General features: G+C 50.8%; 1 protein-coding gene across 1 annotated transcript; it reads left to right on the top strand.

Annotated features, from left to right (window-relative positions):
• The first annotated feature begins 1,510 nt into the window (after positions 1 to 1,510).
• On the top strand, positions 1,511 to 24,832 carry SLC30A3 (solute carrier family 30 member 3). The gene is made up of 8 exons (XM_077330056.1): positions 1,511 to 1,921; positions 14,791 to 15,005; positions 16,758 to 16,904; positions 19,575 to 19,728; positions 21,231 to 21,435; positions 21,985 to 22,090; positions 23,038 to 23,172; positions 23,282 to 24,832. Exons 1-8 carry the CDS (start codon positions 1,821 to 1,823, stop codon positions 23,425 to 23,427), a joined length of 1,209 nt encoding a protein of 402 aa, XP_077186171.1. The 5' UTR covers positions 1,511 to 1,820; the 3' UTR covers positions 23,428 to 24,832.
• The last annotated feature ends 1,266 nt before the right edge of the window (positions 24,833 to 26,098 follow it).

Raw genomic sequence — 26,098 nt, 5'->3', positions numbered from 1 at the left:
AATGAACTTTATTCCAGCGGCTGTCTTCTGAAAAGGAGGCGGCCAGAATTGAACCCAGTAACGCCGCGCCGTCGGTCTTCTGGCAGCGGCTGTTTTGTTCCCAGCCCCTCCGGAACAAACCCTGGGGGCAGAACCGGCCTTTTCCCCCGCGGATCCACACCGAGTGGACGTCTTCATCCTTCTGTCCACCACAACCCCAAGATCTTTGTCGTTCGTATATTCCTCTACAAAGATGCTGATGGATGTCTATAGGGGAATTCAGTATATTTTGCTACAAGTTTTGCTCACGTTGAAGCTAATTTGCCCTCTAGTTGCCCGCTTTGGAGAGATCCTTTCCGGGCTTTCTGTCGTCCGTTTGCGTGCTTCCCCATCCCCCCCGGAACCATGTTGAGCGTTTAATCGGCAGGAATTCCCTTTGAAGGGGAGGGTCGGAGAGAGGAGTCGCCCTTCCATTTCTGGCACAGCCTCCTCCAGATCGTCCCCGTTTTCCTCCAGCTAGCTTCCCTTCCTCCATTGCACTATTTGTGCATGGCTCGGGGAAAGGCGATTTATAACCCCTGCCGGCTTGAGAATCAGGAGCCCAGGCAGACGTCTCCGCGCCCTTTCTGCCCCCCCCCCCACAACACACGAGACATTTTCCCGCATTGACACAAAAGCAGGGCCGGGGGGGGGGGAGGTCCCGGGCGCTTTGGCCCTTGAAGGATCCGGATTAAAAATATGAGAAAAGACAAAGAAAGAATTCGAACATTTTGTTTAAAAAATCGTTTTCTTCATGGTTACAAGAAGGCAGAGAAGGCATCCTGCGGGGGGTGATCGTCCTTCTGTTGGGCGTTAAATGAAATCTAAATTTTTTTTGGAGGGGTGTGCAGTTCCTTCTGTGCCCTCCCCCCAACCCGCGCCCAGACCCCCACCCCCGACCCGAGTGGCCAAGGGATCTCTTGGAATGATCCTCTCTTGGGTGATCGCCGGAGGCACTGAACAAATGCGCAGAGGACGGGGACAGGAAGCCCGGGATGCCCCCGCAGCTGTGTTAAAACCTCCTCCTAATCCTAGGACAGCCCACCCCCACCCCCCACCGCACGAAGGGGATCTCCTTCGGCCTCTGGGCAATTCCTTCCAGCGCCGTCCAAAACCTCCCAGGTTGGCTTTCCTCCCCCGCCCCCTCCCACTCGGAGGCTTCCCGGGACTCAGACCGCAGCTGGGGCTCTCCCCACCTGCTATAGGCATCGCCGCCCGCCCCGCCCCAGTCTCAAGAAGGCATCCGTCCCGAGGGTTACCTTGGTCGTCTGCGGCAGGGCCCCTCCGTCCACGCAGCCCCCCACCGCCCCACATTTCCTGCTGCGGCGACCAAGGAGCCGTGGGCTACCCGCCCCCCTCCCTCCGTCCCTCCGCGCGGTTCTCTCTGCCAGGCGGCGGGATCCGCGCGCGGGAGTCTCGTTCAGGTGCAGCCCAGGCAGGCGGCGCGATCTTTGCGCCGCGGGCTCTCATCCAGGCAGCCTTGCGCGACGGGTGGGGTCTGTCATTCGTTTTGTGGCGCCGCCCGCGACTGGAGGCGACGGGACGGGACGGCTCTGGATGGGCCGGAGTGGTGCAGCTGAGGGTGGGCCCGCCGGTTGCCTGCAGGGGGCGGAGCCTGGCAGCCAGGGGTGGGGCCTGTTCGGCGCCCTCCTCCCCCGCGCCCACCTGTGCGCGCCTCGACTCGGACCCGCTCGACGGCGCTGCCGCAGCCACCGGGAATCCCCATGGAGAGCCCGCAGCGCTCCCGCCGCTGAGGGCCCCGGAGCACTTGGCTTGCAGGGCCGGCCCCCAGCCCCGCCGCCATGGAGCCCCCCAGCGTGACCGGCAAGGACGCCTCGGAGACCGCTCGTCTGGTGGGGAGCCGCGATCCCGGCGGCGCCGGCGGCAGCCTTCGCCTCAAGAGGTAAGGAGCAGCCCCGGAGCGGCCTTGCCCTTCAACACCCCCCCCACGCCCCACCCCACCCCACCCCACCCCACCCTACCCTCCCCTCCCCTCCCCTCCCCTGCCCTGCTCGGCCGGCCTGGCCCCGCCGTCAGAAGGCCAAAGCTAGACGGCTAATCCGCACCCGGAAGCCCCCTTTCCCTGCCCATGGCAGCCCCAGCCTCCCCTTTCCCCCTTTCCCCCGCAGGGGTCCCGAAGCCCCCCCCCCCTCCCGGAGCCCTGCTCTTCTTCGACGGCGACCGACAACCTGCGCTTCTCCCGCCGGGCGCCGCGCTTCCTTGCGCCCAGCTGGGCTGGCCTGCCTGCTTTCCCCTCCGGCCCGCGAGTTCGCTTCACGGTTCCCGGGAGCCTTGGGGGGGGGGGAGGGGAGGGAAGGGAGAGGGGCCGACGACTCCGGGGAGAGGCCCGGAGATGGTTGGGGAGCGGGAAGAGCGGGCTGGGCTCCCGCGGTTGGGCCACGGCTGCCAAGTAGGGCGAAGGCGGAGAGGAGTGGCGACGGAAGGCGCACCAGGCAGTCTCCTCCGGGGGATCCAGAGCAGCCTCCGGAGGACTGCAGCGGCCGGGGGGGCGCGCTCCGTTGGGGCCTCAGTTCTCCGCTGAGCCGGTCTCCTAGTGCGCAAGGCAGGGCCGGCGGGGCTTTGCTCTCTGCAGCCGCCCGGGAGAAGGCCCTCGACGGGACCCGCGCGCCTCCGCCCTGGTGGGGAGAAGGACTGAAGGGGGGGGGGAGGCGATCTGGCTTAGAGACGCTGCGGGCGGCCAGGAAGCTGGCGGGGGGGGGTAGGGGAGGAGCGCACGGAGCCCCTGCTTTGTCCTCCGTCTCTCTGCCGTCCGACCCGACCCCCCACCTCCAGTAACTAGGAGGTGGCCCCCACCTCCTGGGAGAGCTCTGCTGGGCGCCAGGGACAGACAGCTGGGGTGTGGGCTGGCAGCATGTGCGCCGAGGAGTGTCGCCGCCACTTCCCTTCTGCCTTTCTCCATTGCCTGGCTCGGGGAGGGAGGTACAGAGACGCCCAGCTCCCCCCCCCTGCCCCGTGGTCAACCCCACCACTCAGCAAGGGTCCTGATGGAGGGGACGAGCCCTGGCGGGGGGGGGGGGGGCAGGTCTGCAGTGGTGGTTAATCTGCCCCTGCTGGGTTGCAAAACCTGCTTCCGGACCCTGCTGCCTTTGCACTGGTGTTGTGCCCAGGCTTGCAGCAGGTTTTGTGCCCCTTTCGTCTGTAGGAGCAGATTCCGCTCTGGAGGGTGCTAACCGAAGGGATTACCCAGTTCTGAGAGAAAGGGGAGGAGCCTAGGGACCCCCCCCCAGGTCTGCATGGCCCATCCTGCTGTCTCCTGGCACCTGACCCTTTTGCAGAAGACAGGTCATCCAGTACAGGGGGGGGGTTTACAGGCACACACACAGCTGTAGAGGGGAAAATGCAAACAGTGGGGATCAAAGGGGGCTCAGTGCAAGAAGAGCCGGGTCTGGCATTGTTACCAACCATTCAGGTGTTGCCAGTCCCCACAGTGAGTTGCTGTTGTGACTGGTGATTGTGCGTCTTCAGATTATATCCTTGCATTTTGCATTTTGCAGCCTTGAAAACCCTCTGGCTTCCTCTACATCCTGTGGCGTAGTGGTTAAGAGCAGCAGCTCCACTCCACAAGTTAGCTGGCCCTCCTCTGGCCACCCTCACGCCAGTTGGCATTAGGCAGACCATTCTCTTTCCATCCTCTGCTCAGATATGGGACAGGCAATGGGATGTGATAAGCAGTCTGGGATTAGAAGCCGGGTGGACCAGGCTCCGCTCTGCCTTGAAGCTGGCCTGGAAGTAGTTGCTCCAAGCTGTCAGCCTAACCTACCTCACAGGGCTGTTGTGAGGACAAAAAAGAGGGGGGATTTGTGCTCCAGAGAGTTCCTATGAGACAAGACAGGGCAGAAATGCAGGTGGGGGGAGGCAGGAGAGAGAGATGTTTTCCAACTAGGGCGTAACTACGTGCATCTAAAAAAGTGAGATCTCATCTGCAACCATGCATAATAATCATTTTGTGTCATTAAGTCTGCCACTAACTTATGGCAACCGCTAAAAGTTCCACCTCATGGGGTTTTCTAGGCCAGAGACGAGCAGAGGAGGGGCGGCTTGCTGTCTTCTTCTACACAACAAACCTTTAGGATGCTTTAGGATGCTTAGGGCTGATCCTGCGTTGAGCAGGGGGTAGGACTAGATGGCCTGTATGGCCCCTTCCAACTCTATGATTCTATGAAACCCTACCTGCCTCAGTGGGGTCCAGTCCAAGGTCTGACCTCGGCCCACCGTGTTTCCTTTCCACGATTTGACAGGCTCAAGTTAACCTTTTCTATTTCAGTTGCCATGCCAGAACAAGCATGTGCCACCTAAATCTTTCTTGTTTGTGTCAGGCTGACCCAGCATCTCTTCCCTTCCCCTGAACTTGTGGCCTTGAAGGTAACCTTCCACAAAGGACCTGAAGAAGTGAGCTGTGACTCACAAAAACTCCTCCCCTGCCACCAATTGTTGTTGGTTTTGTTGAAATTGCCTCCTTTTTTGCCTCCCACACCTGGCGGGAGAAAACTTTTGCTCTTTTCTACCACTCCACAACAGGTTTCAGAGTTTCCCCACCCTGCACATGGAACTTGCCAGAGCAGCTGGTTAGGCTGTCATAAAGCACACACACAGTAGTGATTTGACAGCAATTGTAAAGTCCTGGCAACCGGTGCTATTTTGGGGCATTATTGGATTAGTCCTCACAACGATCTGGTGAGGTAGGCCATCGCGTTGCCAAAATCCCTATCACTTGAGAAATGGAGGGTGGAGAGAGATCTGTGGAGACATTAAAGTGCAAAGGTAGTAGGGTGGAGGGGATGCAATAACATTCTTTTGTCCTCTGCACAGTTGGGAGACATATGAGATACTGGGGGCTAAAGGTAGAATAATTGCATCTCCCTGCAGGGCACAGCATCTGCTTGGCATGCAGAAAGTCCCCACTTCATTTTTGGGGGCACCCAATTCTTTGTTGGGAGCTGAGGATGACTCTTTTCAGTGCAAGGCACAGGAAGATGCTCCCACGTGGAGAAGCTAATGCTGAGCACAGAGGACCAAATGCCTGGCTCCGTTGGAAGCATCGTCCTATACTGGCTATGCCTGGTGTGGGAAGGAGATTCCAAAGGCATCTGCCATCTTGGTATAGCCAGATGCATCCCTGCTTGCTACCTAGAAAAACATTCCTCCAGTCTCTCCTCAGGAAGATGGAGTGTCTGCTGCCCAAATGAACAGCAATGTGCCTTGCTAGGTTCTCCTCGCTTCTTTTCATCCATGGTGCTCTATTTTGTAGGGCCTGCAAAACGTCACTGTTCCGCCAGGCCTATGGCTGAGGTCAGGGCTGTCTGGTAGTGATATGGGCCCCCCCTCCTTCAGCTTGGCTCCCCCTTTGTTATAGATCCTCCAGTCTGATTAGCCCAGTGGAGGGTGTCTAGTGGGTGGAAGGGAGAGATATTGGCTTTCTCTGCGTTTATTATTTATTACAAACTACTCGGAGCCCCTCGCAGGGAGGAGTGGTATATAAACAAACAAACAAGGTTTTTTCCCCCTCCAAAAGGCACAGCAGAGGCCCTTTGCCTTCTCTGCCCAGTTTCTTTAGATATGGACACTGGAATGGCCTTGGGACAAGACCATGTAATCATTTAATCCCTGCAGCACAGGAAAGTCTCTTCCAGGTTCTTAGACCAACTGGAGGGCCTGTTATGGAGATGTCAGGTTTTTTTTTTAGATTTCTAACCCACCTTCTCCAAAATTGGTCTCAGGGTGGAGAGCCAGTTTGGTGTAGTGGTTAGGAGTGCGGATTTCTAATCTGGCATGCCAGGTTCGATTCTGCGCTCCCTCACATGCAGCCAGCTGGGTGACCTCGGGCTCGCCACGGCACTGATAAAACTGTTCTGACCAGGCAGTGATATCAGGGCTCTCTCAGCCTCACCCACCCCACAGGGTGTCTGTTGTGGGGAGAGGAATGGGAAGGCGACTGTAAGCCCCTTTGAGCCTCCTTTGGGTAGGGAAAAGCAGCATATAAAAACCAACTCTTCTTCTTCTACATCAGAAAAATACAAATGACAATAAACATAGAAATCTAGTTAAAATTCTAAAATTAGGCTAGAACCAATCACATTAGCTCCTACTATCCTGCTTCACTCTGGACAAAAACATGCCAACGGGCCAGGCAACAAGTTGGAATATATATATCAGAAAGGCCTGACCCAATGAGGTCACCCATCCAACAGTAACCCCCAAAGTGGGGGTAGGCAGGGGATCCAGATGAATGACTGAGGTACAGCCTGAGCCTCAACCAAATGTCTGGTGGAAGAGGGCCGTTTTGCAGGGCCTCTGGAACTTTTGGAGCTGCATTTCTGCCGGCAACTCATTCCATGGGTCTGAAAAGGCCCTGGCTCTGGTTGAGGCCAGGCACACCTCTGGTCAAGCCAGGCACCTTCTGAAGGCCAAGCAGATGTTCTACTGCTGAGCCACAGGCCCTCTCTCCCTTCCGGCTGCAGCCCCTGTGGGTGCATGTCTGTGGGGCTCAGTCTGTTGGCTCCCGTCCCCTCTCTGAGCTACAGAAAAACCCATGGAGATTAAGTTTTCCCGCAGAAGTTGCTTTGCAGGCATCTTCCACGCTATGTCTCCAGGTGCCCTGGGTTTGTGTGCTTTCGGAGGTGTGCAGCACTAGCCTAGGCTAGTGCAAGCTGGCAGTCTCTTTCATAGCTGGGCCCCCTCTGCTGTCAGACATTAGGGGTGGAGAGGGGGTGCGAACAAAAGCAGGGGTGGGTTTTGCTGCCATGAGTGCCGGAGGGAGCAGCCGCGAGTGGGGGCGGAAGAGGGGGGCGTGTGACACACTGCTCTGCAGTCTGTGTAATAAATGGAGCCATTTGGGATGCGCCGAGGCATGAAATGATGGAGCCTCCGACAAGGAGAGAAGCAGAGAGCTGGCAGGGAGGCGGGGCCCCTGAGATCTCACCCCGGGACAGCCCAGCTCTGAATGAGACTCTGCAGTCTCGCCTGTGTGGGGAGGAACTGGGAGAAACTGCCTTTCCCAGGCATTCCCCATGGAATCGGAGCACGGCAGGATGCGGCAGGGAAAGGCAGCCAGCCTGAGGGGCAGGGAGGTCTGGGAAAAGACCTCTTTCCTTTTTCATCTGTGACTTCTCTGACATTTGTCGTGATCCCTCCCACCACCCCCTTCACCAGAGCACAGGGAGGCAAACGACCGCTGGGCTATAAAATAATTATTTAGGTGCGCTGACTTCTTTTTACTGGACCAGAGTCTCAGGGATACCAATAGGCCTAATAATAATAATAATAATAATAATAATAATAATAATAATAATAATAATAATAATAATAATAATAATAATAGCCTGCCCTTCTCATCAGACTTGGGATGGGTAGCCTCAATAAAATGACAATAGATAAATACATGTACACATACACAAGCAAAATACTATAATAAATTAAATAATTAGGTTTTAAAATAATTAAATCTTAGTTAAAGCCACCTGCCTTACAATGTTTGACTACTGGGGGTTGGTTGGTGTTGTGATTGGTGGAGGCAAGTGGGTTCTTGAGCAGGAAGGCCAGCATCTACGTGATGTCATTTCCTGGCCTTAGCCATGGTCCTGGTGGCACAGCTCTGACTTCAAGGCTCTCTGGAACTGTTTAAGGTCCTGGAGGGCCCTAGGGTGAGTGTTCCACTAGGTTCCCCTTGCTAGGCCCCCCCTGTTGGAACGACATCTTCTAGTATTTCTGATCGGCTGCCCCAAATTAAAGCAACCAATCACGAGAAGGGTTTGAAGGCAACTGTTCATATTTTAAGTGCAAAATTCCAGCCCCAAATTAGAAAGTGTGTATTAAGCGTTTAATTTGAGTGCAACTGTATGGAGTTTTATTGTCAACTCTTAGTTGGATGCATGTATATGTGTTGCTCCAAGATTTGGCTGCCTGCTGAATGGGGTGTCTCAGATTCAAATCACATGTGACACTAGAAATATAGCCACAGACCTCAAGATCTACAGAAGCAACTGTGGAAGAGGAATAGTGAGGTGTTAACTCCCTGATAAAATCAGCACACCCATGCTTTTGCAGTCATATTCATATCTCAAATCCCAAAATAAAACTCCAGCATCACATATGAACAAAGTTGGAGTCCAATGTCACCTTTAAGACCAATCAAAGTTTAATTCTGGGTATAAGCTTTCATGTGCATGCACACATGTATCCAAATAATTACACTTTGCTGGTCTTAATGGTGCCACTGGACTCAAACTTTGTTCATACGGAATGCTGGAGATTTATTTGAGGGTTTCAGACCAAGGCGGTTGGCTACCCACCTGAATCTTGCATCATGTATGGTTCTCAGATCTCTACATGCTCTTATTCCTCAGCAAGGGCCAGGTATCCAAATTCCAAAATTTGGACTGCTCAGGAATGTAACCATTTTAAAAGGTTAATATTTATTAATGTATTATAAGTTAATATTTTAATGCATGTGTAGACAAAATAGTATGGTGGCCGTTGTAAGGGACGAACATATCATTCCATCTGCAATTTTATGTTTTCGCACAAAGATTTCAATAGAATCCTTCAGATGTATTCTTGACAAATGCATTTTGGCCCTAAATACCGCCATTTTGTTGTTTGGAGCTGAGAAGTCCCACTTCCTTGTAATCTATGGATTCTACAACTGTCCTTTGCTGATTGGTTTAGGTTGAATGTTCTGTGTGTGCGTATGTCTAATATGATCAACCTATTGTTCAGTACTTAAACCATTGTTCAGTTGTTTCAAGAAAAGGGATTTCCTGTGGCCTTCTGTGTCTCTGTATACTTTAAAATAGGTGTATGCCACTTTCTTCCTGGATAACACGACTCAGTCCCTGACCTAGCCTGATCCCATCAGATCTTGGAAGCTAAGCAGGGTCAGCCCTGCCTATTATTTGGACGAGAGAAGTCCAGGGTTGTGAAACATAGGCAGCCAATGGCAAACCACCTCTGAATGTCTCTTCTCTCGAAAACCTTACCGGGTCACCATAAGTCGGCTGTGACTCAGGGCACTTTCTATCACCAGCAGAATTCCAGGGCCTCACCAACTTTAACATCATAAACCATCTCAAATCACTGTGTAATAAATCCAAAGACATCAAGACATCCATTACTCACCCTCCTGCTATTGCAAAGCTCCCAGCCTGTTGACCATCACTCACACCTCAAATGCTTGCTTCAGCGATTTAAGAAAGCTCCAGAGCAGCAGCTGGTCGTGCAGGAGAATACTACACCACCAAGAAACACACACACACACAAATACCACAGCCTGGCAGAATGACTGAAATGGACAGTCTGCAGTCCAAGATGATAGCACCTTCTCCCTTCCCAGTTCCAGGTGGCAATTCTTTAGACTACCACTAGGACAAAAATGTCCAGCCTGGGTGGCCCAAGCTAGTCGGATCCCATGAGCCCTTGGGAGCTCAGTAGGTTGGCCCCAGTTACTACTTAGAGGGGAATAAAATCAGAGTCCAGTAGCACCTTTAAGACCAACAAAGATTTATTCAGGGCATGAGCTTTCGAGTGCAAGCACTTTTTTTTTCAGACTATGAACTCTTTACATGACAGGGAATATATAGCAAGAATTAATTATGTTACATTAGGAGACTGACGCGCAACCAAATACAGCCAATGATAATTCTTTGTCAAAACAGTCAATCAGTCCTCTGGAATTCAGTTGTAGTTTACAAAAACAAAAGGAGAAACAAAACTGCCTGTGACAGTGATCAAAGACTCTCACCTCACCATATGCTGTTTGCCTCATCTGTCTCCATACAACTGTGAAACATTCCTATAAGGGAATTGCTGGTAACTATCTTATCCCAAGGCCAGGAAGTTAAACTCAAAATTCCATTCCATTGCCATTACCTTACAGTCACATTATCACAAGTAAAATTAATTGTGAGGAATATGGATACACGAGTTGGACAAGGTTAGCATGAATAGTGAGATAAAAAACCTATGTCCTTGTTGAACCCTGGGTATGTCATAGTTTTGAGTGTTGTAATAACTTAAATTTCTGCAATCTTGGAGGGGAGACCATCTCGAAAGCCCAAGGTTGCTACAAAGAGTCTGGCAGTGGCCTCCATGTTTGTCTCTTGCCTTGAAAACCCCTCGAGGGGGTAGCTGCAACTTGGAGGTGCTTTACATCTACACAGAGAGGCAGAGAGTGGAGCTCTGATGGGGAATTAGGAGTTGGCAATCAGCAGGCAGTGGCTGTTTTTGCACTTTGACTGTTTACACACTGGAGGTTTCATGCCGGGCTGCAGGCTGGAGTTTTAGTCACGGCAGGTTGCCCCACCTCTTCCTGCACCCACACGAGGGAGCATTTGGCCCGGTGTGCCTCATCCGCCCCCGATTTGTGCTCCTGCATGGGAGCTGGGGCACTGAAGTTCCCAGTGCGTAAATGGACTTAGAAAAGTAATGGATGGGATTCTCAATTCTTCCTGTTTCAGAGAGGCAAAATTAGCCAGCCTACGAGGAATCAGTCAATCTGACCGGGACTGTACCCTGGACAATTTATCCACTGGGACTTTTCCTGGCACCCTTCATGGCCAATATGCTCCTTCTTAGAGTTAAGGAACGGGCTTGAGAAATTCCTAAGCATGGCACTATTTCAGACACACGGATACTAGCAGCACCTTCCCAAGCAGAGTTACACCCTTCTAGGACCCTTGGTCTCTATGGGTTTAGGAGGGCGAAAGGTTGCTTAGGATGGTGATGTTAGTGATAGAAGAAAACTGGGGCATTGGTCAGACTACAGAGAGCAGCCAAGCCCTCTTTGTTGAATTTTGGCCTGGCCACTCTAGTATAGGCCTCCCAAAACTCCATAATGGCCTTGGCTCAGTCTCTGTGCCCAGCTGCCTCCTCTGATTAGCCCTTCTGGCAACAGGGGATTCCCAATTCCTCCCAATGTTCAGCCACCGTGGCAAAACCCGGAGATGTGAATTGTGGGCCTGCAGCTTCTCCTGGAACAGAGGATGCTTCATTTTCCCCAGAGGCCTCTGGGAGATGGTCTCCATTAACTAAACCCATCCCTTCTTATTAATTATCTCCCTTAATACAGCTCTCTACGGCTTTATCTGAATGGTCTCCTTAGTATCTGCCCTGTCAGGACAGCAATTGAATAATGGCACAGCCACGTTCAGAGGCGAGGCAGCGGGGGAGGTGGGCAGCAGTGCGTGGTATGCGCAGTGCCTTGAAGTGGAGCTGTAAAAGCACTGTGTCAGAAGATTCAGGATTTTTTTGATCCAGAAAACATAAGACATGCAGCAGCCCCTGAAAGTGCTTTGGCTATTCTGATTTCCATGCCCAGGGATTTTGTTGTTCCTTGGAGGTGTGCTCAGCATATAAAAGTTTGCAAAAGGATGAAAACTGGACAGACAGAATGCTTTTCTTAGGACTGGGAGCAGGCCAAAAGAAGGCTGCAGAGTAAACTTTTCAGCATTTCCTGTTGGACACCAGGTGAGGACTCATATCGTTGACCATTGCGATGTACAGAAGTCAAATATTTTCAGCAAGGGCTGGGGGGCATGAGAACTAGGACTAGGCTCATGTATGAGTACGTAGGTTGTTTAAAACTAAGAGCCTCTGGATGGGACTGAGATTGCATGGGATGCAGCCTTTCCTGTTGCAAGCTATTCAAACCCAGTTTTATTATTGAGTTAATTAATTAGATATGGACGCCGTGCTTAACTCCCCAGGGAGGCCGCAAAATGGCATACAGTGTCTCACCATCTCCCATTTTATCTTCACAATAACCCTGTGAGGTAGCAAAACAAAGTCTAAGCGGAGTGGCACCTTAAAGACCAACAAAGTTATGTTGGAGATATTTCGTGTGCAAGAACACTTTTTCAGATATAATGGAATAGGATGTCCTCAGCCAAACATATAAGCAGAGAGAGGATGGGGGGGGGGCGTAATTGCCAGGAAGGTTTAACTGGAGTTCAGATGCATAATTAACTGGATGATTAGCTGAGATAGGATTGACATAGTGATCAGAATCTTGCAATATGGCCACCCATCAGCATACAAATACGAACAGAAGTTTGTGAGGTACCAGGTTGAGAATGAGTGACTGGTATAAAGCTGCAAAGTGAATGTTCATGGCAGAGTAGGCATTCAAACTGAGGTCTCACCCAAAGACTGGGTTACAAATGGAAGTTCAGCACCAGTTCTGCACTGTATCTTAGCATTGTGGATGCTAGAGAGTCCTTTGGAGGGAGGCCCAGCTCTGCCTCTGCCCCTCTCTGGCCTGGTTCCAGATGTTTGGCAGGTCTCCAGGTCTTGAGGTGGTTAGGTTGATAGCCTGTCCTTGCCTTGTAGCTGACAGGTGCTCACTGCTCAGCTGATGTATAGGTAAAGGTATCCCCTGTGCAAGCACCGAGTCATGTCTGACCCTTGGGGTGACGCCCTCTAGCGTTTTCATGGCAGACTCAATACGGGGTGGTTTGCCAGTGCCTTCCCCAGTCATTACCGTTTACCCCCCAGCAAGCTGGGTACTCATTTTACCGACCTCGGAAGGATGGAAGGCTGAGTCAACCTTGAGCCGGCTGCTGGGATCGAACTCCCAGCCTTATGGGCAAAGCTTTCAGACAGCTGCCTTACCACTCTGCGCCACAAGAGGCTCTCAGCTGATGTATAGGACATGGCAAAATGCTTGATCCAAAACATGGGCATGAAGTCGAGATGTTCAAGAGAGACTTCTAGCCCCAAGTCATCTATGGATCATTACAACCCTGTGATTTGATCCTGAGCTTATTCCAGACCACCTTATTTTCATTTGCTCCCCATTTCCCTTGCACCTCACTTGCCTCTGTTTTTGTGACTCCCATCTCCTGCAGCAGTCCTGCTGTGGTTGTGCTCACTGCCCTGTGTCAGCATTCCAAAGGTGCCTACAGGATTGAAAACACTGTGGACTCTTAGTTGTTGTTGGCAGAGTTTGAATATGCAGAGAGTGTGCAGCACCAGAATGCTTAAAAAATAACATAGTTCTTATTCAGAAGACAAACAACTATGTGTAGAAAGAGGAGAGAAAAGACCTAATTAACTAGTTGCATTCATTCTTCTGTTCAACTGCTATTTTGGAGGCAAGCAGGGAGGGAAATACGCTCAAAAAGCAGGCAGTCTCCTGTTGAACCAATCAGGACTGGAGGAGATAATTTGAAAATCATCAGGAAGTTCTTCTCTCATCTATGCTAAATTTACATCTCCTCCGATGCTCCCTGTAGGACATCCTTTATATTCCTTATCATTAACATTATCATTATATCCCTCCCTCCTCCGAAGATTCAGGGCAGGTAACAACAGTCAAAACACACAAATTACATAGAAAGAGAAAATTTAAATAACGTAAATTATCCATATGTTTTAAAATCCTCCTCAATTATGCACACTGAAGAGCTTGTACATTCCAACACTGGTTCCCCACTGCAAAAGGCAGGCAGCATGGACTCTCCTAGTGGAATGTTTACAAAACAAAGGGTCAAGCCACGGTGAAGCACTTTGTCACTCAACGGTGTGGTCTGTTCACATATGCAGCACACAGTATGAATAGCAGCAATTTTCATCCGTCTGTAAACAATATATCAGGGCTTCACCCTTGGCAAAAAAAAGCCCTGGCTGAGGAACATGGGCCACCAGGTCAGATATCACACACCTTAAGCAAGGAAACTACAACTGGGAAGGAACAACCTGCCTAGCACTTTGTCCCTGGCCTGCCTCTTTCCTGTAGGGTTACCAGTCTCCAGGTGGTATTTGGAGATCTCCTGAGGTTGCTCCTGATCTCCAGGCAACAGAGATGGCAAATTCAGGAGGTGGACTCTATGGCCTTAAACACCCTTGAATTCCCTCTCCAAATCCCACCTTCCTCAAACTCCTTCCCCAAAATCTCCAGGTATTTCTCAACCTGGAGAAATTCAAGGAAACTGATGATGGCAAACAGTTTATTTCCAATGTAGTGTAGTAATCTCAGCAAACAGTCACAAGGAGTCCTTAAGTGGATATCTCATTTTCGAAGAACTTCTTCAGTGACTTTTAAGAGTAATTTCTCTTTTCCATAAATTGTACAGGTTTCTTTACACTCATGTCTTCAAAATATCACTTTAACACAAAGGTTTTTTTTTTTTAACACTCAATACAATCTGAGGATCTAGTGGACTCAGAGTCTTTAAAATTTATGGAAAAGAGAAATTATTCTTAAAAGTCACTGAAGAAGTTCTTCGAAAACAAAGAAATCCACCTAGGGACTCGTTATGACTGTCTGTTTGCTGAGATTACGCTGGAAATAAACTGTTTGCCATTGTCAGTTTCCTTGAATTTCTCCTGGACCTTGCCTGACAGGTTGTCTCCTACTATCGTTTTGATCAGGGGTAGTCAAACTGCGGCCCTCCAAAAGCTGGCAGGGGCTCCTGGGAATTGTAGTCCATGGACATCTGGAGGGCCGCAGTTTGACTACCCCTGGTTTTGACTATTTCCCAACCTGGCACAGGCAGCCTGACCTTTCTGCCAGGCTTCTATAGTAGCATTGAGCTTATGGCCACGACCCCCCCCCCCCTTCCAGCTGAGCACACAGCAATCCTTGGTGTGTGCTCAGAACTAGGATGGCCAAAACAGGTCTTGCCTCTTCATCGCCTGCTTGTGTTTTTCTTGAAGTCATGATCGTCCAGCTACCCACTGCGGGAAAGAAGACACTGGTCTCAGTAGATCCCGCGGGGGGTGATTGTGCGGGACTCTCCTGATGTGATGATCTCTCAGTCTGTTTGCAGGCCCTCCAGATGCCTTCCCTGGCCTGCCCCCGGAGAACGGACATGCTGCGGGGGGGGCGGACCTGGAGATGGAGCGACGCCTGGCCCCGCACTGTCACCTCGGGCCTTGCTCCCCCAGCCAGAGCCAGCTGAAGTTCCAGGCTCAGCGAAAACTCAGCATTGCTTGTGTGGTCTGCTTCCTCTTCATGATTGGCGAGGTCATAGGTGGGTGTTCTGGACAGGAATTGTGGGAAATGTGTCCCCCTTGCTCACTATGCAAAGCCTGTGGAAGGGGAAGAAAACTGCTGCAGCAGATGTGACCGTCAGAGAAAGTCACTAAGGGATAGAAGCTGCGGGCTCAGCAGACAGGACCTGGAGACACCCCCCTCCCAGCCCCAAATGACAAATGCTCTCCAGATAATATATCAGCTCCCCTGGGGAAAACAGTTGCTTTGGAGGGTGGATTTGATGGCATTACACCTCTCTGAGGTCACTGTGCTCCTCAAAGCCTGCTCTCTTCAGGCTCCACCCCCAAATCTCCAGGACTTTCCCAACTTGTCCTTGACAAGCCTAGCCATCTGCAGGCCCTCGGAAGTGGAAAGGTTATGTAGGTGTCCCTTGTAGAAGATGAAGAAGAGTTGGTTCTTATATGCTGCTTTTCTCTACCCAAAGGAGTCTCAAAGCGGCTTCCAGTCGCCTTCCCTTTTCTCTCCCCACAACAGATTTATATTTTGAAGCAAAGGCAGAATTAAAAGATTTCTAGGCTTCAAAAAATTATTGCATTCAAATGTCACTTGATGTAGGGCGTCTACATTGCTTGCACCACAGTCACATATTCCATCTGAGTATGATATCTTAAGATACTGCCCTAGATAGCAGGTGCACCCACATAAAGGAGAAGAAGAAGAAGCTGGTTCTTATATGCTGATTTTCTCTACCAGAAGGAGTCTCAAAGCAGCCTACAATCACCTTCCCTTTCCTCTCCCCACGAAAGACACCCTGTGAGGTGGGTGAGGCTGAGAGAGCCCTGAGATAACTGCTTGGTCAGAACAGCTTTATCAATGCTCTGGCCAGCTCAAGGTCACCCATCTGGCTGCATGTGGGGGAGGAGGGGGGAATCAAACAGGGTTCACCAGATTAGCTGCCTATAAGCTGCCTGAGCCTCTAGGGAAGAGTGGGGAATAAATGGAAAAATAAATTGAAAAAAATAGTGCAGAACAGGCAAATATGAGCAGTAATTGGGGAGCTCTCCAAGTGGAAAAAATACCAACAAGGAGTAGAACAAACATGTTGTGCTCTACAGATTGTTATAATTGTACTTAAACAGACATTTCTTGATCATTTTGTGGCTTCCCATCTGGTAACTGAATAAAGGGAGTCCAAGGAAAGATTGAGGAACTGTACTAATCACTTGACAAGTTTGTAAAAGTCCTCTTTCACTAAGCCAAGGTAGCCCTCTTGGATGCTGAAGAGTAAAATTTTAACTTTAAAGGGGAAAGCCTTCAACTAGACCCGAGCTTCAAAAAATGGTTGTTTCAGTTCAGCTTGGAGGGCTACCACTGCTACACAATTTGGAGTTCTACAGATGGAACATTAAAATGTAAACATTGAATCAAAGGACTCCCCTATTTATCAGTCCAGATACCAGACCCATATAAACTTTGATGCAGGCCCATATTTATTATTTTATTTATTAATTAAATTCGTATACTGCCCCTCCCATACTGGCTGGCTTAAATGGTGGCTAGGAAATACTGAGCCAGATGAATAAAAGAAATGACAGATAATATCTGATGCTGATGTAACCAATCTTTTAACACGAGCAGCTTGCACTAACCAAGTTAATCTCTGGTCAAACCAGACCCCTTAGTCTTTAAACTAGGGGACTCTTATGCTTACTCTTGGGTGGTCTTCTGGGTTTTCTCTCTACATCCTGAGCATCGGGGACCACTGAGACATGTCTCTTTTGCTTTGCAGGTGGGTACCTGGCACACAGCCTGGCTATCATGACGGATGCGGCTCACCTGTTGACAGACATGGGCAGCATGGGCGTCAGCCTCTTCTCCCTCTGGGTCTCCACTCGTCCAGCCACCAAGACCATGACCTTTGGCTGGCACCGTTCAGGTACATTAACTCAATCCAGCCGCCCCCCTGGATTTTTGACTGCCCAGAGCACAGACCTTTGCCATTATATCTCTGCAAAAAAAAGGGTTAGACCTACTTAAAAAAAACCTGGGAAGTCAAAGGACTGAGCAGATCACAGTAATAAATCATTGCAACATTATTGTGCTGTGGTGCAATGGCAATTAATTTTTTTTTATAAACTCCTCAAACTGGTCTCTGGTTGCACAGCTGGGGGGAAAGCAGGGACAGTTCAGCGCTGTGGAAGCACTTGTCACCCCCTGTGATGTTTGGAGTGGCCAGAGGCCAAGCAATGGCAGATGGGTCTGTCCTTGTGAATCTGGGGTGTGTTTTTGTGACAGACTTTCAAGGCCTCCATTTTAGGGTTGCCAGGTCTCCCCCAGCCACCTGCTAAGGATGGGGGTGAGGGAGATCGCCAGGTCTAGGATGGAAAACTCCTGGAGATTTGGGGTCTGCAGCTTGGAGAAGATAAGGACTTCAGTAGGGTATAACGACAGAGAGTTCATCTTCCAAAGCACCCATTTTCCCAGGAGAATAGATCTTTGTAGCCTGGAGGTAACCTATAATTCCCAGGGCTCCTCAGGTCCCACCTGGAAGCTGGCATCCCTAATCCATTTTGCAAGGTGAAAGTAGGTTAACTAGTTAAACAGGTAAGGGGGAGGCATTGCTGTTTGCAGTTCCCTTTGTCCTCTATCATGTCTGTCTTTTGCCAAATTCTCGCAAAAGAGAATTTATTCGAGCAGAACTGCCTAGATGTGTGCGGGCTTCTCTCTGGTGATCTTCAAAACAGATCGCTCAAGCATCATTTCCTGGCTTTAATACATCAACACAGTGCTCCTGTAAATAGCTGTGGCAGATGAATTCAGGCAGTTCTCTCATATTTGAGTTCAAAGAGGGCAGAGGCCTCCCTTTTGAGTGGTCGCAGAGAGAGCTGGTCCTTTCAAGTCCGGCCTTCAGCAGGGCTTCCTGATTGCTAAGACAGGGGGGTGTTATTAGGAAGGATAAAAGCGCGTACACATAACAAGGACAAAAGGATGCAAGCTACACATTAAATGATGGGAGGTTTCTTTCCATTGAGACCCACTTGGGGGTCCTTTTCCAAGGCAACCCCGGTACTGACAAAATCCTTGTGGTGCTGCATTTGACATGACCTTTTGCCCTTCTTTTGGAGATCTGAATTTGACAGCTTCCATTCCCCTTGATCGTTTTGTCCTTGCCCATTTACTGGGCATCAAAAGTGGGCAGTTGGAAGAGAGGAGGGGTCCCAATTCCCCAGTAATGTGGTAAAAGGAACTCAGTCATTTTCTCCCTCACCTGTACCTTCCCTTTGCTTCAGTATTCCTTCCCCTCCTGTGAAATGGAGCTACCTCACTCTCCCTTACCTGCCTTGTATTTAGGGTTGTCTGGTTCCTTCTTGCCACTGGCAGGGGGTAGGGGGGTAGGGTTGCCAGACCCAGGCTGGGAATCTCCTATAGATTTGGGGATGCAGCCTGCCCCCCCCCCCGGGGAGGTTACAGTGCCCTAGAGTTGACTGTCCAAAGCATCCATTTTCTCCAGAGGGAATTGATCTCTGTAGTCTGATGATGGGCTGTAATTCTGGAGGATCCCCAGGTCCCACTTGGAGACTGGCATCCCTACATGTGCTTCCAATCCTGTTTCACTTTTCCATGTTACTGTTATTTTCCTGCCAGAGCTGACCAGTAAGGCCTGTCTTTATTGCTGGCCAAAATATATATATGAAAGATTTGCCTTCCCTCAGTGTTAGATACAAAAAGGCCGAACTCTGTTAATTTCCAATGAGACAGTAATATCCATACATTCAGTATTCAGTGGTGGGATTTATTTTGGAGAGGGAAGGAGGGAGGCGTATATGATTTAATTTGCTCGTTCTGGCCTCAACCATAGACCTGGTGGAATAGTGCCATTTTGCAGGCCCCATGGAACTTGAATAGTTCCATCAGGGCCCAGGTCTGAAAGTAGAATGCATGTAGACTTCACAAATTCAACGCCATCAATTTGTGAAGTATATGTGCATTACACTTCCCTTAACTTTATGTAAGTACCCAGCTTGCTGGGGGGTAAACGGTAATGACTGGGGAAGGCAGTGGCAAACTACCCCACATTGAGTCTGCCATGAAAACGCTGGAGGGCATCACCCCAGGGGTCAGACATGACCCGGTGCTTGCACAGGGGATACCTTTACCTTTATGTAGCCTGGCATTGTGTTTTGCTTTTGCTTGTGTATTGTCCCAACACTGCGCTTGTGCTTAGTGGTTATATTCCTTACTAAACTGGCAGGGCTAATATGGTGCTCATATGTGGGCTGCAGTCTTTTGCCCACTTACATGTTTGGTCCACATGTCAAGAAAACATCTCTGAACCTTTGTGTCCCCGAGTTGTAAAATGCACAAAGATGCTCACAAGGTTCTGTTCTTAGACATTAGTTTTTATCTGATTGACAAATAAACTGCTATACCTCCTTGACCTGGATTGGTTGAAAGTTTTTTTGGGGTGAAAGATCCAAGTCATTTCCCTTTGCTAAGCTAACAAACTAGGTGTGTTGTGCATGGGAAAACTCATACCCTGAGAGGGCAAATATGTTGTTTTGGCAGGTTAGGTGCCCTGACTGGCAGATGCCTTTTTTCTCCCCAGAGACCCTGGGTGCACTGGCCTCTGTCCTGTCCATCTGGATTGTCACAGGTGTGCTCGTCTACCTGGCTTCTGCCCGCATCATCAGCAACGACTATGAGATTGAAGCATCAGCCATGCTGGGCACTTCGGCCTGCGCTGTGGGTGTGAACATCATGTAAGGAGCTGGCTGGAGGTTGCAAACAAAATGTCTTTGGAAGAGGAGGACAGGGGGGTTGATTTTAGGGCATAGCAGTCTGCCAGGTCTAGTAGACATGATTAGGCTGCAAGGAGATATCCCTTTCGGCTTCCATTCACGGCATGCGTAGAACTTCCTTCCGGCAACAGCTCCATGCATTCTCAAGACTTTAAAAAGAGGACATTCCCTCCCTTCCCCATAGAAAGATATTTAATATACAATGAAAACATGAGACTATTTCTTCAGAGGAGTGTGTGTAGGCATCACCACTACAAATGCAGTAGACTGCTGAACATCAGCTGCCCTTCCTTGATGGAGCCATAGCAGAGGAGAATCTTCTCCTGCGTGTAGAATCCCAGGCTGGGTCATTCTTACAGGGCAATCACCTTCAAAGGAACTTCCTAGGCTGCCTTCATGAACAGCTTTGAGTAGAACAAGGCATCAAAGGACAAATGATGAGCTGCTAATTTGTTGATAGGCACACACCGCCTTCGTTCGGACCCCAAGAAGCATCCCTCTTTTCTTTCAGTTCCTAGCAAAAACTAGCAGATGGGTGGGAAAGGGTGAACCTCTCTCAAGATCTGCATGAGCAGTAGAACTTTTGTGTTTTTCATAGCAGCTGTCTTGGGCCCTCCCACTGCCTTCCTTTCCGCCACACTTAATCTGGTGCATGAGAACAATTCTTTTCTTGATGGCCAAGCTACATATGATGCAATCATTTAAACAGTCAGCTTCAGCAGCTTTCTGGGGTTTCATGTTTCTTGGCCAAATTCTCACTAAAGAAGGAGCCAGAAGGAAGCTGGACCTCCGTCGCCTACCTATCATTTTGACACTGAGAATCCTGCCGCTCTGCATGGCTGTCCAGGGACAAGGGCAGGCTGCACACTGGGTGGGGCAGGGATCCTGTGGTCACACTGAACATAGTGGAATGGCTGATTGAGTTGCAATGTCCCCTCTAATTCCCCACTCCCCTTCAGAGTGGAGCAGTTTGCATCCTGAGCAGAATAGAATTACGGTAATCTTAAAATGGGTGATGGGCAGTGCAAGACCCTGTGCAGTTCCAGATTGTTGCTGGGCGGGGCATCTGCTCATGCACACAGCTTAGAGGGAACGCTGCTAGGGAGGGAACACACCTCTTTCTTCTGCAAAAGTTGATGTGGGGGGATTGAGCCAAGGGTGGCAGGAGCTTCCAAACTGGCTAGGATAATTATGCATACCTTGCTTCTGCAAAGGTAAAGAGGACGGCCACAGTTAAGGGGTCGAACATGTTCCTTTCATGTGGGAAGTGTCCTCCTCCACCATAAAGCTTCTTCAACTAAAAGCATCCCAGTCAATAAGGGCTGGGGGGAAATCTCCGCCTGAGAGCCCCTGCCAGGCAGAGGAGATGATTCTGGGCTAAATGGCTGGCTACAAGCCTGTTTTGTAACGTCTGGTCTGCTCCCCAGTGTCTGTGGTCACAGTGCTTGTGCTTCTCTCCGCAGCATGGCCTACCTCCTGCATCAGTCGGGCTCCCCACACAGCCACGGCCCAAGCACGGGGGGCTATGAGCGGATCGGCGACAGCCCCTGTGGCGCCACCATCCCCACCCACAGCAACACCAGCGTGCGAGCTGCCTTCGTGCACGTGGTGGGGGACCTGCTCCAAAGCATCGGGGTCTTTGTTGCTGCCACTGTCATCTACTTCAAGGTATGTGCGGGGACATGCTTCGTTCTCTCCTCCCACTGCCTTTGCACAAGGAGCTTTTCTGACCACACAAGGCCCCACTTCTTAACCTCAGCTAGACTCTTGTGCCTAGAAAGTTCAGCTGGAGGGAGACTGCAGGACCAGGGGCTGATGGAGGAAGCAGCTGGTGAGACATTTATGCCCCCAAAGAGTTTCCTCCAGCATTGCTCAAAGAGGGAGGTGAAGCTGCTTCTTTTTCTTCAAAGAGGGAGATGAAGCTTCTGCAGTGTCTTTGGGGTCATATGGGTAAACTTTCCCCTTGTCATTAGGAGTCCTTGATCACAAATGCCAACATTGACCTACACTGAGAAAGCGAGAGGCCCACAGCAGCCCCTCTGCTTTTCCTGAACGTTCAGCTTAGCACACAGGAAGCCGCTCTCCAGCCGTGATCCAAATTTGTACTCCAAGGCAGACCTGGCCTCTGTTCCAGGCCCAAGAGCAAGGTTTCAGAGTAGGACGGAAGGCCCCTGTCCCTTCTGCCTGCTGTTTCAGCCTCTCCTCTTCTCTTTGCAGCCCCAATATAAGATAGCTGACCCAATCAGCACGTTCCTTTTCTCGGTCTTTGTGCTGGGTTCCACTCTGACCATCCTGCGTGACGTCTTCCGGGTGCTGATGGAAGGTGAGAGATCTTCTTCCAAGAGCCTACTGTTTTTTTCATCCATATGTTTTCCAGTCAGAAGCAACTGGGTGGTAGAAATTTTCCACTGGCTATTAGGACTGGGGGGGGGGGGAGCACTGCCCATCCCACCCCTCTTGCCTGCCCTTTCAACTACTGTTCTACTATATAAAATTAAGGATTATATGTGAAAAGAATCCTGCCCTAAGCAGCAAAGGCATTGCTGCTCCAGTACCCAACGTAATTACTGATGTTTGCCAATTAGGAAAGCACCACAGCTCAAATATCAACTTTGCATGGGGAAGATACACAGAAAATATTTCAGACAGTCATTTTTTTGGTGGTGCTGGTGGAGGGAATCTTCCTTTTTAAAACTCTGGCCTGACTGGTGCATGATGTCATGAGGCAAAGATCTCCCCTTGCAACTTACACACCTTTCAACCCTGCCACAACCGAGGCCACCCAGCTGCACGGGGTTAAGCCTGCATGCCAAAGAGCCTGACGCCCTTTGTGAAAAGTGCCACATGCAAACCAAGCAGCCAGAGGTGCTTTGGATTGGCTGCAGTGGCGTTTAAACAAGACCCTTTTTGTCTCACCAGCTCCAAATCTTAATGTCAGGCCTCTGGACAGGTGCCAACAGCCACAGGAATAGGCTGCCTAAGGAGGTGGTGAGCTCCCCCTCACTGGCAGTCTTCAAGCAAAGGTTGGATACTCACTTCTCTTGGATGCTTTAGGATGCTCTGGGCTGATCCTGCGTTGAGCAGGGGGTTGGACTAGATGGCCTGTATGGCCCCTTCCAACTCTAGGATTCTATGATTCTAAGCTACACTGACTGATGGCCAGACTGCATATCAAATTGATTTCATTCATCCCACCCCCCAAAAATCGCCACAGGCATTTGTTTACTTGCTTGCACAGCAGTTCAGCTTCTTCTTCCTCCTGTCTCCCAGGCGCACCACGGGGTGTGGAGTTCCAGGCGGTGAAGGAGCTGCTGCTCTCGGTCAAGGGAGTGAAGGGTGCCCACAACCTGCATCTTTGGGCGCTGACTCTCAGCCATCATGTGGTGGCTGTGCACGTGGCTATCGGTAAGCGTGGCTGAGGCACCTTGCCTTTCTCCCATCCTGGAGAGGGGTGTGTGTGTGTGTGTGCACCTTGGCCAGGCAGCTGACCCCCACCTTTGGCATTTGCTTCCAGAGCCCAGCACCAATGCGGAGACGGTGCTGCAGGACGCCACAGCCCTCCTGCAGAGCAAGTTTGGCTTCGTCTCCTGCACCATCCAGGTGGAGCGCTACTTGGATGACATGGCCATCTGCCGCCAGTGCCAGGACCCGCGGGATTGAGCCCAGTGCTGCCAGGCACCAGCTCCCAGGCTCCCCCCCCCCACTGCCAAGCCCAGGAGGTGCCTGAAGCAGGGGCCTCCCCCCTCTCTCCCAGAGCCAGGAGCCCCGGTTGTCTCTTCAGACCCCCGGATCTGGCCTCTCTCTCCCCCTCCGCATCTTCGTGTCACATTCCAGGCTGGGTGGGGGCTGCCGTCCTGCGGGGGGGCTTGGCCCACTTCCTGTGTTCATCAGCCTAAGTGTCTTTGATGTGCAAGCCCGCAGGTGCCGGGGCCACAGGAGGAAGGCCGAGATGGTCACCTCTGGGGCTGGGCCATTGGTTGGGGCTCTGTGGCCATTTCTGTACAGGTATGTCATGCTGGCAGTACACATCCCTCCCCTTGGGAGTCTGGGTGGAAATCCATTTCCTCCACAGTGCACCAAGAGCCAGGTGCAGTATGCCCAGGAGGCAACTCTGGGGTCCCCGTTCCCCCCAAGAAATCAGGGCCACCTAAAATTAGACATGCTGTCACCCACCAGCTGGGCGAGTGTCAGGACAGTCACCTTCTCATCCATGGTGGGACAGCCACAGAGGGCTGGCTGCTGCTCACATGGGCCAGGGCTGAGTAGCAGAGATTGGCAAGCCTCAGGTGCTTATTCAGGCTGTTGAATAAGGAACTGGAAGTCGGGGACCAGTGTGCAAGGCCACTCCTGAGGGCAGGTGGGAACACTCACAGGGGAAGGACCAGGCAGAAAGGAGATGCTATGGCAACTTTCCCTTACACAGGGGAGGAAGGACTGCCACCTTCTTCCATCTTGATCACTGCAGAGAGTGGCATGGGACCTCCCCAACACACGCTGACCATGACCCCAGGAAGCCAAGGCAGTCAACTCACAAGCACTAGGTGGGAGACTCCATTTAGCCAGCACTGGAGGTTACTGGCCAAACCCAGGGCAGAACTGCTGCTGCCTCCAACCCTTCTAACCCCAGAGCAATGCTCTGATGGAAACCAACAGAGCCGGGGAGCTGATCCCATGCCCATGTTCTCTAGGGAGTTCACTGCACTGAAGCTGTCCTTGAACATCCCTCAGATTCCCCCTCAACCCCTTTGGAAAGGAATTCTACCCAGTGCTTGTCAGGCACTTCCAGGAGACACAGGGCATACGGACAGAATGGTCCCCCTGCCCGTCCTACAAGCCCTGCTGTCCTAGCAGGGCAAGGACCACCCCCTCCAAGCCTTGCAGGGTGGGGAGGGATGTTGCTGTGGGGTGCGCACGCCAGATCCTTCCTGCGCCCACACGTTGTGTTCTGTCTGTTATCTTGTGGAGTACTCGTCTGTGTGTGCTCATCAGTGTATTTCTAGTGTGTTGTGTGTCCAAGGTGTTGTTTAACAACATGCTGAAAGTACCAGTGATTCAAATAAAGTAACCTGCCTCAACAAAAGAACCTAGTTGTTTGGGGGATGAAGGGTGTCTGAGGGGGAGGGGAGAGAAGCAGTGTGGAAAACGGGATAGCTGAAGCCAGGAGGGGGCGGGGGGAGTGAGAGAGCGAGAGAGAAAGCACCACATGGCTCATCTTTCCTGTAGGCGTCCCACAGCCTGGTACCAGCTTCAGGGGACTGAGGACACAGTAACATTCCTTCCCACAGTTTGCATCAAACAAAAACAGGCAAAAAGCACAGGGCTCTTATCTCACCACACAGCACTGCAAGCAAAGGCAGTGAACCGACAACTGCGGGAGAAGAAAGGGAAGCAAAACACCTGCAGAGTGGAACCAGCACAGGAAGGACAGCTCGGCGGGATCGGCTCAGTGTCAAACTGCCCACGGAGAGGATGGTGCTGAAAGTCTGGCTTTTTAAAATTAAAAGGCAGTGCTAATACTACAAGCACAGCAACATAGCAGTTTTCCCACACAGCTTGAAGAAGGCACACGGGGGTCCCCTCCTGCAACCTGCAATGGTCATTGATGGCCCACTCCTTGCTTTTATGATACTGTGGGGAAGGCAGTGAGGGGAAGGAACTAAATCAAATCCCCTCTAAGGGACTGGCTGCTAAGACTGCTTAGCTTTGAGGGGAGAGAAGAAGGCAGGAGATCCTTACCTTACCCACCCATGAAGGATATATGTGCATTTACACACCACAGTGTGATGAATCTGGTTAACCTTTGCATTGAAAACCCCACAGGGAAATGGTCTGATCCAAGCTACTCCAGCAAAAGGTGAGTCCGCAGTTCCCCACTGCTCATTCCTTGTGGTGGCTGGAATTTTAGGGGTGCTGTGAGACAAAAGACGTATACAAAGTAGTTAAGCAGCCAATACCAGATAAGAAACTGGAGAGAGGAGGCATGGAGGAACTGTCCACGTGTAAAATCTAAGTTAATGTCTTCCCTTCCCAACTCTGTATCATTTCCTCCCATGCAACTTACTGTGAAGATGCTGATGCTTGCAAAACAGAAAAGGGTGTGAAGGCAAGACTGGCGAGAGTGAAATTCTTATCCCTCTCCCTAGAGAGACAAATACCTGGCCTGGCCTCCATTACCAGCATTAATACCTACTCGAGCTGGGGAAGCCAGGGATGACCATGATAGCCTCAAAGGAATTAACACCCAGCATATCCGACAGGTGTCAGGCAAATGGACTTTTTAGTGTTAGGAAAACTCTTTGGAGAAAAACACCCAAGCTGCCAGCTCACATCT

The sequence above is a fragment of the Paroedura picta genome, chromosome 1, assembly GCF_049243985.1.
Source record: "Paroedura picta isolate Pp20150507F chromosome 1, Ppicta_v3.0, whole genome shotgun sequence".
NCBI classification, from domain to species: Eukaryota; Metazoa; Chordata; class Lepidosauria; order Squamata; family Gekkonidae; genus Paroedura; species Paroedura picta.
Note: the sequence above shows the minus strand (reverse complement) of the source record. Positions and strands in the feature narration are given on the sequence as shown.

Excerpts from the sequence above, each read along its gene's own strand:
- SLC30A3 (XM_077330056.1), top strand. The coding sequence starts at position 1,821 with ATGGAGCCCCCCAGCGTGACCGGCAAGGACGCCTCGGAGACCGCTCGT. Across the intron at positions 15,006-16,757 it reads CATGATTGGCGAGGTCATAG|GTGGGTACCTGGCACACAGC; the intron begins GTGGGTGTTCTG and ends TTTGCTTTGCAG. Across the intron at positions 23,173-23,281 it reads GGCTGTGCACGTGGCTATCG|AGCCCAGCACCAATGCGGAG; the intron begins GTAAGCGTGGCT and ends ATTTGCTTCCAG.